This window comes from Octopus bimaculoides, chromosome 24 (genome assembly GCF_046866305.1).
Source record: "Octopus bimaculoides isolate indiv1 chromosome 24, ASM4686630v1, whole genome shotgun sequence".
NCBI classification, from domain to species: domain Eukaryota; kingdom Metazoa; phylum Mollusca; class Cephalopoda; order Octopoda; family Octopodidae; genus Octopus; species Octopus bimaculoides.
Genome location: NC_142951.1, coordinates 20,614,267 through 20,629,945, shown reverse-complemented (window position 1 = coordinate 20,629,945; position 15,679 = coordinate 20,614,267). Strand labels below are relative to the sequence as shown.

General features: G+C 35.8%; 1 protein-coding gene across 12 annotated transcripts in view; it reads right to left on the bottom strand.

The window, feature by feature from the left end:
• Nucleotides 1–15,679, bottom strand: part of LOC106874417 (uncharacterized) — a 397,411-nt gene that overhangs the window by 34,923 nt on the left and 346,809 nt on the right. For all 12 annotated transcript variants that reach the window (XM_089341509.1, XM_089341511.1, XM_089341513.1 and 9 more), the window contains 2 exons: nucleotides 10,187–11,131; nucleotides 4,151–4,346 (listed from right to left, as the gene is read on the bottom strand). In XM_089341509.1, coding sequence (XP_089197635.1) covers nucleotides 4,151–4,346; nucleotides 10,187–11,131 — 1,141 coding nt within the window. The remainder of the gene's footprint in view (nucleotides 1–4,150; nucleotides 4,347–10,186; nucleotides 11,132–15,679) is intronic.

Genomic DNA, 15,679 nt, shown 5'->3' with positions numbered 1-15,679 from the left:
CAAAATACAACAAACATTCCAACACAAAAAATAAATACAAAAATGAGATATTATTATTATTATGGATGTGGCAGATTAACCCTGGCCTTTGTGTGGGTTTTTCCCCTAAGTTACTCAAGGTGGTGTCCCACCTCATTGAGAGGGAATGTTACTTTTTGAAATTTTATTTTCATATTGATTAGACACAGGTGTGACTGTATGGTTAAAAAGCTTGCTTCCAAACTATATGGTTTGGGGTTCAGTCCCACAGCATGGCATGTTGATTGACTCTCTAGAAGAAAGAAAACTAATTTCACCTTGGTGGAATTTGAACTCAGAACATAAAATAGCCAGAACAAATACCAACAAAGTACTTTGATGACTTTGCCATATATTACAAGGGAAATGTGGATTCTTAAGTGAGAAGACAGTAATTCTGAATAAGAACTGATGCAGCATAAAGGAAATGGTGGTGGTGGGGAGCCCTTTAGTTGTGGTGGTGGTGGTGGTGGTACAATAAAATTCACTCAATCCACACACTGTAAGACACACAACATCAACAACAAAGATGACCAGAGTGATTTCCTGTGTTGCTGTAAGAACCAAAATGATGCAGCTGGGTGAAGTGTGATGAAATCCACCCAAACCATGCCAGCACAGGAGAGAAAAAAAAACTGCCATAAAATACTGATGCTGCTGACAACAATGATGATGATGAGGATGATGCAATATACATTTGTGTGTGTGTGAGTGAGTGAGTGTGTGAGTGAGTGTGTGAGTGAGTGAGTGTGTGAGTGAGTGAGTGTGTGAGTGAGTGAGTGTGTGAGTGAGTGAGTGTGTGAGTGAGTGAGTGTGTGAGTGAGTGTGTGTGTGTGTGAGTGAGTGTCTGTTTACATTAAGTCATTATGCCTTCAACACAATTTGTTTACTAAAACAACAAGATCAACATTTACATGCCATGGAAAACAAGTGGGACCAGCTGGGAAATAAAATAAGGGGAAGGATTGGCTGCTGGGGATTGTAATTCTTCAGCATTCACATACACTATACACAGCTAAGCACATAACCGTATTGTGTATGCGTGCGTGTATATAAACAATATAAACACCTGATGTGTGTGTATGTGTGTGCTTATATAAATATATATATACTAGCAAACGTTCCCCATCCATTGGTTGGTTTGTATAGGTGAAGAGGGTTAACCTGGATAGTGTTAAGTTATAGAGATGTTTGGTGATTGTATGGGGTTGTTACTTTTGGTTAGGGTATTAAAGATTCCTGAGACATTAAAACTGTTTCTTCTAAATAAGGAAAATTAATTGATAGTGAATCTTAACACAGTGAACCTTTTCAAAATTGTCATGAGGCCAATAAAATGAAGGAAAGCTGTTCAGCCCACAATATATACAACTTCCAGTGGAACTGGACATCACAATTAACCTTAAACTTTTTGCACTCAAACACTTTCACATTAGGATAAGCATCTTCATCCGCGTAAAACGATGTTGTGCGTATGGTGGGACTGGGAAGGGATTATCCATTATGAATTGCTTGAATGGAACCAAACGGTCAATGCAGAACAATGTTCAACAGATGGAACAATTCAAGAGAAAAGACCTAATCATCAGCATGGTGTTCTTCTGCTGCACGACAACACCCACCCTCGTATCGCCAATATGACCAAGGAAGCCATTCAAACGCATGGCTGAGAAGTGCTGCCACACCAACAATACTCTCCTGATTTGGCACCAATGGATTTCCACCTCTTTCGATCTCTTTCAAATGCTATACGCGGAGTTTCGTTCAATACTGATGCAGAATTGAGAGCTTGGTTGGATCAATTTTTCGAGTCAAAATCGGGTGATTTGTACCAACGAGGTATTGAAAATCTTGTTGCACTTTGGGAAGAAGTTGTAAACAACAAGGGTGAATACATTATTAATTAATTAGTTGTTATTTTTTATTAAATCTTTAAAAAAATTTTTAATTAAAAAAAACGGCAAGAAATTAGTTGTCAACCCAATACATATACACATATATACATATGCATATACATATATGTATATACATATATATATAAACCTATATATATAAACCTATATATATATATACACACACATATATATATGTATATACTTATATATATATATATATATATACACTTTCATATATATATATATATATATATAAATGTGTGTGTATATACATGTACACATACACACACTCATATTTTTATATAAACTCTATGAACACAAAGGAATCCCTGAAGTAAATCCAGTGGCATAATTCTCTGTATTGTTGTTGACATCAGGCAACTAAATACAGTAAACAGGCTTTAAACAGCATACAAGGTACCTACCCGAATATAAAACTATTAATATATATATATTTTCTGTTGTGTCTAGGAAGAGTCGGTCTCTTTTAGTACCTTATAATTCAACACACTCATCAGTAAAATTTCCACTTATTTATTTATTTAGTTTTCTAAAATTTTCTGAAAAGTTCATTTAGTCTTTCCGCAATACACCTAGATGTCTCCTCTTGTATGACATACATAGGGGAGACATACATAGTTGAGACATCTAGGAGCATTGCAGAAAGACTAAATGAACATTTGAGACAATATGATGACAAAAAACAGTCTTCCATACTCTACCAACATGCCAAGGACCAACATGGAGGTAGCCTGAGTCAACTTGACATCCGCGTTTTATCCAAGCACCCAAAGGACCCAACACTCAGACAAATACAGGAGTACGTCCTCATAAATGAAACATCCCCAGTACTAAATAGGAAATATACAAAGTAGATAAACATACCCCCATATCCACAGTTCATATTTATATATAGGTAGAATAGTTAGTGGGCTGTTATGTAGATGTGTGTATGTGTATGTATATGTATATGCACATGTATGTAGGCAAATGGATACAAAAGTAAACAGATTGACATACAGCCGGATAGGTACACAGGTAATATGAACAGACAAGCACATATAAACACACATATGCAAATGAAGACTGAAGCACATGACCATATAGACACTTCAATTCACACAAGGACACATATGGAGACACACATCCACACATACAGACACAGTACATAGTCACAAAAACCCATACACACACGCACACACAAGGAGACAGAGATACACACACGCATGCAAACACACACACATAAAAACACACAAACACATGAATATGCAGAATACATACAAACGTACACACATACATATACACACCCATACACACACTTGCATGCATACTTACATACATACATGTGTATGCGCACGCACACTAACCCACATATGTGCACAAACAAACCAAAAGAACACAGCTTGAATAACAGATAGAGTCAACAACTATTGAAAAGTTTGCAAGACGCAACGAAAAATCTTAGAAAAATAAGTAAGTAAATGAGTGGAAATTTTACCAGTGAGTGTGTTAATTTATAAGGCACTAAAAGTGAATGACTCTCCCCAGGCACAACAGAATATGCTTCAACACACAAACTCACACAAAGAATCTTGCAAACCAAATCTGGAAGTGAAATATATATATCTTATTATATAATTAATTTGGAGCAGTTAATGACTCCAAGAAGTTTGTTCCATTCCATATGCTTGACTTTAAATCAAATCCTCCACTACAGCCTGCTTGATCATTTGCTTATGGGTTCTGGGACAACTGGTTTTAATTATGGATCACATGTGAAGCTATCAAGGGAGAACAAGGAGGGGAGAGGTCAACCACACACACACACACACACACACACAATGTTGAGTACAAGAAATAAATATTTTACAATCTTTGATAAACACAAAATATGTTGATTAACTCATATTTCTAAATTGGGAAAATGTGTCTATAATGAAAGTGTCTATATGGAATATATGGAAAAGAGAGAGAGAGAGTCGTCGTGTGTGTGTGTGTGTGTGTGTGTGTGTGTGTGTGTGTGTGTGTGTGTGTGTGTGTGTGTGTGTGTGTGTGTGTGTGTGTGTGCGCACACGACAAAATCACTGAGTGCATGCATTTGTGTGTATTTGTGAGTTAGTGAGCATATTTCAGAGTGCATTTGTGTGTATATGCTCATGCATGTAACTGTGTTTTTTCCAGTTCTACCCATCATCAGTATAATTTATATATAAGTACATTAAACTCTATAGACTTACCCTAAACTCAGAGAGTGAAGCCATTAACTCATCCAGCTCTCGAGTGGCGGTAGAAGCTGTTTGTGGGGACATCATTGGTGTTTCCTGGTAGAGGGGCTGCTGTATATATGTGGCATTTTGGCCATAGACCTGGCCCCCGATCTGTGGGTGCTGACCCACAGTTGTAGCGGCTGAGTTGACCCCTGCCATCTGTCGGCTGTAGGAGAGAAGAGACCAAGAAATGAGGATACTATGCAGTGAAAATAACAATATGCATCTCAAGTGTAACCAATTATGGGTCACCTTGAAAACCACAATGGAATATTCAGCCACCATGCTGAATATATATCTATATCTATCATTCTATGTGTGTGTGTGTGTGTGTGTGTGTGTGTGTAATGTTATAAGAAAGACCACAACTCTCTTTAGCTGATCGAGTGCTATTCTACTTGTGAAGCTTTACCACAATATATATATATATATATATATATATATACATATATATTATTCGTTTATATTTATATAATGGGCATTACTACAGAAAAATAATAATGCCACACACTATATATATATATATATACATATATATGTATGTATGTATATATGTATATATGTATGTATTATTTTTGGAAACAGTTTGATTTGGCCCCATGCAACTTAAAGATTCATAAGCTCATTACAGGAACCTAGCTAATTGGGCTCTTCTATCTATTTTCATAAATGAATAGTATAGTTTTCATGAAACATTGTCTCATATTTTTAAGCCAAAAGGATGCAAGTTTTAGAAATAATACAGGTTGATACTTTTAGCTGGTGTTTCAATATTTCAGGATTAAAGCCTCTTCAGGAAATCTTTGGAGACAAGTTATTTGCTGACTCCTCTGTCCTGTAGTGTGCATATGAAAGTCAGAGACGTCAACAAATAACGACTTTTCTCCTGAGTTCCTAACCATGAAACATTGAAATTCAAGACAAATCTATCGACCTGTATCATTTTTATTACACTGTTTTGGCTTTAAAAAAGAAATATAATCAAAAACATATATGTATACATACATATATATATTGCACATACATTTGAACTTTGTGTGTATGTGTGTGTGTATACATACACACAAGCACACACTCAAGTATATGAATGTATTTATTCTTTTAACAGTAGAGAGTTGTTAATGCAATAGCATGGGCTTAATGTGAATACATTTGCAATTATTTAATAGTATGAATGATAGTGGCAACTAAACCATCTTGCTTGATGAGAGTGCCAATTGTTCAAAGAATGGATTCATCTACCCTAATGCAGTGTTCATCTCTAATTTATTAGTAATGTTTGAGCATGTTTGAGTAGTGTGTGTGTGTGTGTGTGTGTGTGTGTGTGTGTGTGTGTGTGTGTGTGTGTGTGTGTGTGTGTGTGTGTGTGTGTGTGTGTTATTTTGTTTAAGAGAGTGCCAACGCTGTCTGTTTTTTATGTTTTATTTATATTCCTGCAGGACCAATGTGGGGTATAGAATATGGGATATACAATATATAATATAATATACAATATATAATATAAAATAAAATAAAATAAAGTAAAATAAAAATGGGTGGCACCATGAAATAAAGTATTGGATGTAGATGAAATATTGAATATTATATTATATATTGTATATTCCATATTCTATACCCCACATTGGTTTTGCAGGATTATAAATAAAACATAAAAAACAGACAGTGTTGGAACTCTTTTAAACAAAATAATATATTCCTCTATACACAATCATACAAAAAAAAACCCTTTTTTGTATTTATTTTTACTCGCATATATATATATATATATATATATATATATATATAGAAAGAGAGAGATAAAGATATAGATATATCTGTCTATACGTATATATGTGTATATGTGTGCATGTGTGTAGATAGATATAGATATACATATATTTATATATAAACTTGTAATATATGTCTCAACAACAGTGTGTTTGTTTGTGTCAAGACCACCAGACTCCATGCAATTTATAGCGTTAGAAAAAATGTCCAAACTAAAAACATGTTAGGAAAACGACAGCAGCAAAAAATTCAATAAATAAAAAATATATAATAATAGTAATAATTGCAAACATTAACAACACTGGCTTAGAACCACAATAATTTTCCCAAAAAGGGCATGTTGTAGATTTAATCAAATACCTCCAATATTTAACTGGTATATACTTTTTTTTTAATCAATATCAACTTCAGCTGGCTGAAAGGGGTGTGTGTGTGTATATACACAACTGTAGAAACTTCAGCATGCTGGAAGGGATACATGTGTGTGTGTTATTTCTTTACTACCCACAAGGGGCTACACACAGAGGGGACAAACAAGGACAGACAAACGGATTAAGTCGATTATATCGACCCCAATGCGTAACTGGTACTTATTTAATCGACCCCGAAAGGATGAAAGGCAAAGTCGACCTCGGCGGAATTTGAACTCGGAACGTAGCGGCAGACGAAATACGGCTAAGCGTTTCGCCTGGCGTGCTAACGTTTCTGCCAGCTCACCTGTGTGTATACATGTTGCAAATAAACCTTGTGGAGGTTTGAACTAAGGGATGTAACTAAATACCAAAAAGAAACCCAGTCCAGTGCTTTCACCACACTGCTTGCAGGAGCAGCAGCAAGTATGAAAACATCAAAGCAACCAAATTTAAAAACAAACCAAAAACATAGAAAAGAGCAATAAACACAAACAACAAAATATCAAAAATACCTTTATGTTTGTGTGAAATAGAAAATAAAAGAAAACATTAAGTAATTATTATTATTATTATTATTAAATACTATGGACATTAAATTGGAGGGGGCATCATCATCATAAGTGCCTCCTGCCCACCCCCTGTTAATGTTCACAGCATTTTTCTGTGTCTCATGGACCTCTCACTGTTAATAAAGATCATCATCATCATCATCATCATCATCATTATTATCATCACTATTACCCATGTTTACATGGTTGATAATGGGAGGGGAAAAAAGTTCACTAACCACCGGCATCAAACAGTCATCAACACTCACGCCTCCCTATAAGTGTGTGTGTGTGTGTGTGTGTGTGTGTGTGTGTGTGTGTGTGTGTATGTGTGTGTATTTTATTTAAATCAGTTTGATATGGGTCCATGCAACTTAAAGTTTCACAGGTTTCTAACAGAAGCCTGTATCTTTTAGGCTTTGGATTGCCGAAAATAATACATGTAACTCCTACTAAATATGTTGAGTGCCCTTTTCTTTTGTTTGTCCACTCATTAATGTGTGTGTGTGTGTGTATGATGGGCTTCTTACGGTTGTTGTCTACTAAATTCACTCACAGGGCATTGGTCGAACTGGAGTTATAGTAGAAGACACTTGCTGCTATGCAGTAGGACTGAACCTAAGACCACATGATTGGTAAGCAAGCTTCTTACCACACAGCCACACCTGTGCCTCCTATGTATTTTTTTTTTCTTGAGCCCTAGGGTCCATAAAGCCAGATACTTTGTTTCTATGGTGTGTAAGTGATGGAGATTACAACACACCCTTTAATGGGACTCCAGTTCATTACAGGGTTCCAGGCCAGCAATTTTTGAGGGTAAAAAGCAAGTTAATTACATTGACCCCCACTACTTGGCTGACGCTTTATCTTATCAACCTTGAAATATGGAAGGCTAAGTTGATTTTGGCAGGATTTGAACTCAGAATGTAAAGAACTGGAAGAAATACCATTAATCATTTTGTCATATTATTAGTACTTCAATATCATCAGTTCCACATGAGCCAGCAAGGGAGTCCTCTACTAGGTCATTCAATCTGCTTAAAATAGCAGCTAAAGTTCTCACAAAATAATACACATTTCTTGAAAAGGTAAATGCTTATCTAATGTTTATCTAATGTTCACTGAGCAGGAAAAAAGACAAGATGGTCATGGCTAGAATGCCTTTGACCATAAATCTGCATAGTCAGAATTGGTTTGGGTTTAAACAACAGAGGACATAGTCTGCAAATAAGTTAGACGGGGATGGTCATCACTTGAATGCCTTTGATTTTAGGTCTGCTCTGTTAGGACTGATCAGAGCTAAACAACAATGACAGCCTTGGAGGAATTAAACATGAAGCTGACCATTGCACGATTGCAACTCCAGACTAAAAATATAAGAAAAATTGTAAAATCCTGTCCTTTTATTCTTTGCCCTCCCAACAAACAGACCATATTCTCTTTCTTTTACACACACACACATATACACACATGTGTACATGTGTGTATATGTGTGTGTGTATTTACAAAGCTCACTAGCTGACTATTTATTAATTTTAACAAGGAAAGAGTTGACAGTGACATTGCAGTCTCAGCTGCCTTCACAACCCAGAAGAACAAAAGTGATGTCCCTTTACTTCTCCTGCGGGAGAAATAAAGGGGCTTCACTAATACACCACAAAACAACAACAACAATAATCCTGCCTACTATAGGCACAAGGCCGGAAATTTTAGGGAGGGAGCAAGCTGATTACATCGACCCCAGTATTTCACTGATACTTAATTTAACGACCCTGGAAGGATGAAAGGCAAAGTCGACCTCGGTGGAATTTGAACTCAGAACATATAGACAGATCAAATACTACTAAGTATTTCACCTGGCATGCTAATGATTTTGCCAGCTCACTGCCATATCAGAAATAATAATAATAATATAATAATAATAGTAATAATGATAATAGGAATAAGAGTAACAATAATAATAGTAACAAGAATAACAAAAATAGTAATTATGATAATCATAAACATAATAATAAAAATTAATAACGATAATGAAAAATCAGAAACTTCAACATGAGTGTGAATGTGTGTGAGTATGCACACAGACAGACACACACACACACACACACACACACACACACATAAAAGCACACACACGCATACATGCACATACCAACAGAAATGAAGTTAGGTTTCATAAATAATTCAACAGAAGAAAAAAACAATATCTAATAATTACAACAAAAAAGCAACCAAAGCAACTAAATATTAAAACAAAAAATTCAAAACAAAACAAAAAATAAATGTTAAAAACAAAACTAAAAGGAGGAGGAGGTGAGGGTTAAGTGGGAGTGGGAGGAAAGAAACAAACTATGGACGGGCACCAGTTGTCCCATAAGGAAGGCAACAATTAAGACCTGAAATTCATGTTAAATGTAGCCTTAGATATGGGACATACTGTGTACATACGTTTGTGTATACATGTGTGTGTATATATGTGGATATACACATATACACACATATTCTACATATATATATATATATATATATATATATATATATATATATATATATATATATATATATATATATATATATATGATATATATATATATCATTCATATATATATATATATATATATATATATATATATATATATATCATTCATATATATATATATATATATATATCATTCATATATATATATATATATTGTTGTACTTGGGAATGGTCATATTGCCAGTTTAGCCAATAAAAACACACGCACTGTATATTTGGTGTTAATTTGCTTCAGCTTTATATTACATTAATCTTAATCTTATTTCGGCCAGAGTTCTTTCGTCACACTTCTGTGACCTCATCAGTGGTCCTTTGTTTCCTTCTTTCTTATGTGTGTCTCACCTTGCTAACTATCAGCCATTTTGAAAATATACAAAATGGCTGATAGTTAGCAAGGTGAGACACACATAAGAAAGAAGGAAACAAAGGACCACTGATGAGGTCACAGAAGTGTGACGAAAGAACTCTGGCCGAAATAAGATTAAGATTAATGTAATATAAAGCTGAAGCAAATTAACACCAAATATACAGTGCGTGTGTTTTTATTGGCTAAACTGGCAATATGACCATCCCCAAGTACAACAACATCTGTTTCAACACACGATTTCACATCAAAAATCTTGCAAAACAAATATATATATATATATATATATATATATATATGATATATGTTGATTTGTTAAGAATGCAGTTTCAGGTTAAGCACTTCACTCGGTCATGCACTGGGATGGAATCTAACCTCTGGAAATTGTCCGAAGCAGATACAGAGGAGTGTTGCTGCATGGAAGAGGTGACGACCTCTTGCTGTTGCTGCTGTTGGTGTTGTTGTTGTTGTTCGGAGACACTAGATTCATAGTGTTGTGAGCTCTGGAAGGGAGATAACACCTGGTAACCAGGGCTGGAGTCCTGCTGCTGCTGCTGTTGCTGATATTGCTGTTGCTGTTGTTGGTAATAACTATCCGCTTGACCAGCACCGATCTGTAGCGGAATCGGCTGTGCCGAAGGAGCTAGGGGCGGTGGTGGTGGCGGTGGGCAGGGAAAACCCTGGGACACGTCACTGTGCTCAATCTTCTTGTAAATGTGACTCTGCTCAGACTTAGTTTCGTAGCTCTGCTGGACAGGGAAAGGCGGAGCGTTCATGTCCGCTATGGGCAAGCCCTGGCCCTGACTCTCGCTCTGCATTTTGTTACTCATCATCATCATCATCAAAGGGGGCTGTTGAAGCTGTGGCAGTTGTTGGTGTTGTTGTTGTTGTTGTTGTTGTTGTTGCAGTGTCGATGAAGACATGGCATATTTCTCTGATCGCTCCATTGTTGACTGTTCGCTCTTCTGCATCACTTCAGATTTCGAGTCGGTGCTCTCCAGCTTTGAATAACTCTGGGAAGTCTTTGATTCCATTTGCTCGGAAATCACTGGAGCTGGTCCAAGAGGATGGACAGGTGCAAAGGCAGACGGGACATCAACGAGGCCCGTGAATGCAGTGGTACCGCAAGTTTCATCTGCTGATGTGCTATGGGTTGACATCGAAGATGATTTGACCGTCTCCGATGATTGGAAACTACTGTAGTTGCCATCCGAAGTGGAGGACTGCGAACTTTGTTTCATCACTGCAGATTCCATGTGGGGAAACCCGGGGAAAGGTTGAGAAAGAGGAAGTGAAGATGGCGGTAGTGGTGGAGGAGGCCTGACAAAAAAAGGAAGGTCAACAAAGGAAAATGGATTAAATTAAAAGGAAAATAAAATTAAAAGGCAAGTAATAATAATAATAATAATAATAATAATAATAATAATAATAATGGAAATAAGGATAATGCAAATAAGGCAAATAAAAATAATGCAAATGATAAGAATGAAAATAATAATGCTTTCTATTGTAGGCATAAGGCCTGAAAGTTTGGTGGAGAAGGGTTGGTTGATTACATTAACCCCAGTGTACAACAGGTATTTATTTTATCAACCCTGAAAAGATGAAAGGCAAAGCTGACCTTGGAGGAATTTGAACCCAGAACATAAGCCTGGAGGAAATGCTGCAAAATAATAACTTGAAAATAATAACTACTTCTATTGTAGGCACAAGACCTGACAAATTTGTGGGGAGGGGCTACTTGATTATGTATTTGACTGCTACTTGTTTTATTGACCCTCAAAGAGGTGAAAGGCAAAGTTAACTTTGGCGAAATTTGAACTCACAACTTTATTATCAAAGCAATGAGCCACACAATTTTTAGTGTGTCGAACAAAATGCCTAGTGGTGTTTCTTCCAACTATTTCTGAAGAAATGCCATGAGGCATTTTGTCTGACATACCAAAAATTCTGCAGCTCACTGCAATAATAATAATAATAATGACAATAATAGTAATAATAATAATTTCCTATCGACAAATGGATAAAGTAGATTGAAATGGAATGTCCTGGAGAACTTCTACAGAAAGTTTGCCTCTTAGGAATAGGAAAGATCATCAGGAGGGTTTTGAGCACTTACTGAAACTGTGTGGAGATCTGAGGGTATATGTAGTGACCTGCCACCCACATAAATTCTACAAGGAGTAAGACTGAAAATGAACCACATCAAATAATAATAGTCCTTTCAACTATAGGCACAAGGCCTGAAATATTAGGGAAGTGGGGCTAGTCAATTACATCGACCCAAGTACTTGACTGGTACTTATTTCATCAACCCGAAAATGATGAAAGGCAAAGTCAAACTTAGTGGAATTTGAGCTCAGAATGTAAAGATGGATGAAATGCTGCTAAGCATTTTGTCTGGCATGCTAAGAATTCTGCTAGCTCACCACCTTAAAAGTAATCCTTTCTAACTTTGGCACAAGTAATTAAAATTTGTTTTACGAGAGCAGGGAGATTAGTCAATTACACTGACCCTATTTCCTGATTAGTGTTTTATTTTACTGACCCTGGAGGGATGAAAGGCAAAACTTGAACTCAGAATAAAAACAGCTGGAACAAATAGGTAAGGCATTTTGTTTGATGTCTGAATGATTCTGCTAATTCATCATTCTAGTAATAATAATAATAATAATAATAATGATAAAAATAATAATGATAATGATTCTTTCTAATTTTGGCACAAGGCCAGCACTTTTGAAGAAGGGGGTAAGTTCATTATATTGTCACCAGTGCTAAATTGGTACACATTATATTGACCCTGAACAGATGAAAGGTAAAATCAATCTTGGCGGAATTTGAACTCAGGATGTAAAGAACTGGAATAAATACAGCAAAGCAATTTTGCAATGCTTTAACAACTCTACAAATCCACAATAACAACAACAATAATAATGAAACAACAATAATACCAGATATAATAAGAATAAAAATATGGAAAAATAAAAATATAATAAGTAATAAAACAAGCAATGAATCAATTGGTAACACAAACACGCTTATAAATAAATAAATATATAGATAACATACTTAATGTTAGAATAATTAAACAAGAAACATTAATTACTGAAAAGAAAATGAGGAGTCACATCAACCAAAATGTTTATAAAACTGAAATATTAAATATGTGTCACCCCCCCACCCATAATGAACCCTCCAACATGTACCATCTTGCTGCATTCGTTAAGTGTTTGCCAATCAATGATACATGTAGGAATGGATAATTTGACAATTTTAATAATTACATATTTTGATGAGTCTTATTGCTGTTGCTAATGTCCAATGATTGCAACCAATTTGGTTTGTTTGCGTGTGTGTATTTACACACACATACAAGTAAATGTATATATACACACACACGTGTATATATATATATAAGAAATTATGTGTAGTTATACCTATTTTACATATATACACCCACATATACATGCAAATGCATGAACATATATGTGTGTGCATATATAGATATATTCACACAACGCAGAACTAGTTGTTGCAGGGGAGATAACTCTAGTAAGCATTCAAAAATTCAGAATGATGCTGTGTGGTCTGACTTAAAGGCACAATTTTCTTTACCAACCAGAGTCCTCCTCGTTCTATTTATATTTCTGAGTCCCTTCTCTTCTTTGCTACATTAAACTATTTTCTACTACTTGCATCAAATTAATGAAGGAGTCTTTAACGTTGTTACTCTACTTACAGCTGCCAAATCTCTCCCAAGTCCCAGCCTACCTACCTTAACAAAAAAAGACATCACATTGGATTGTGTAGCCCTTGATATACTATACCAGCTGAAATACCTTGATCACACACAAAATATACACACCACACACACACACAAACGTTTTGAATAAATATGTGTGTGTGTGTGTGTGTGCGTGTGTGTGCGTGCGCGCGCGCGTGTGTGTGTGCGTGTGTGTGTGTGTACACATACATCTATCTTTTACTTGTTTCAGTCATTAGCCTGCGGCCATACTGGGGCATCACCTTAAAAAAGTTTTAATCAGATGGATCGTCTCCAGCACTTACCTTTTGTTAAGGCTGGTACTTATTCTATCAGTCTCTTTTTGCCCAACTGCTAGATAACAGGGGTTGTAAACACATCCACATCAGTTGGGGGATAAACAGTGACACAAGGTCACACGTACATATATAATTATACCTTTTGCTTATTGTGCAGCTATAAGGCATTTTCTATTGTATATATATACCATTCCTTGTCTGTTATATCATCATTATTTCTTATTGTATACACAATGTTATTTGTCAGCCTTTTCCTGTAGCTCTATGCTCTGGTGCTCCTGTTTATAACAGTGGTCTTTGTTTTAAATATTGCAAAACCACGAAGATGTTTCAGAAACCAACTGATGAGAAAATCACCTTCAAATGTTCCTTGCATTGTGTTTTTCTCTCCCTTTTCTGTCTGTTATGTTTTCGCCCAGTTTTTGTCTATTTTTCCTTTCTCTGTCTAACTTTTGAAATATTTATTGCAGTGCAATGCACCCCCATTTGTTTGCTTATGCACACACACACACACACACACACACACTCATATACGCAAGGTTTCTTTCAGTTTTTGTCTACCAAATCCACTCATAAGGATTTGGTCAGTCTGAGACTATAGTGGAAGACACTTGTCCAAGGTGCCATGCACATACACACATATATATACACTCACGTATATATATGCATATGTGTGTATATGTATTATGTAGTGTGCTTGTCTGTGTATGTGCACAGTTGTTGATATTCTATGCTTGTCAGTGCCTCAGTGAAATGGCAATGATGTTGACGGTTGACTGTGCTGAATTTTTCTAAAACCTCTGAAATAAAAACAAAATCCCTTACTCGAGGAGGGAAGTAAGGATTACCAAGGGGAAGAACATCTGATTGTAAAATCCTGATTGAAATAAGTCCCTTTCTAATTCATGCTACCATGAAAAGAAATGAACATTAAATGAACCAATGAATGAACAAAAGTATGTGTTTGTGTGTGAGAAAGAGAGAAATAAAAAGACAAGGACAATAAGAGAGAGAGAGAAAGACAGAGAGAGAGAGAGAGAGAGAGGGAAAGACAGAGACAGAAAGAGAAAGACAGAGAAAGACAAAGAGAGTGGAGAGAGAAGGAAGTGAATAATATACATATGTACAGTACAAATAAATGTGTACAACGTAATTTGCAAATCAAATACAAATAAATTCAAAAAAAAAGGGAAAAAATTGATATTTTTTAATAGACCTCCCCACCATCACTGCCTTCCCTGCCCCACCTCCCACAAGTACAAAATCAACTTTCCTTTTCAATTAGGACATGCACTACTCAAAACAACCAGTATAGCAACATGTAACAGAAGCATCAATGTATTATTTCTAATGTTCATCAATATTATTATTATTATTATTATTATTATTATTATTATTGCTTTATATACAGCCAAATACAACAAAATAAAGTTAATGGCATTTAGCATGTATACATTTGCTTTCATACATATACACACACTCACACATAGCTATCGTTCATCCATGAGCATGTATACGCCTGTGAACATACATATACTCTCTCTCTCTTTCATATACACACGCACACATATATATTTAACCCATGTGAGCATGGAGATTGCATGTTAGATGATGATGATGATGATGATGAGGGCTTACCAGCCCGTCAAACAGTCAACTCAGGCCAACATGGAAAACGGACATTAACATTGATGATGACATATGTGTATGTGAGTGTGCACGTGCGCATGCATACACACATATACACACAAATACAATGATATATGCAAAGACAAATTATGATCATTTTCTCTGTGTGTCACTCTT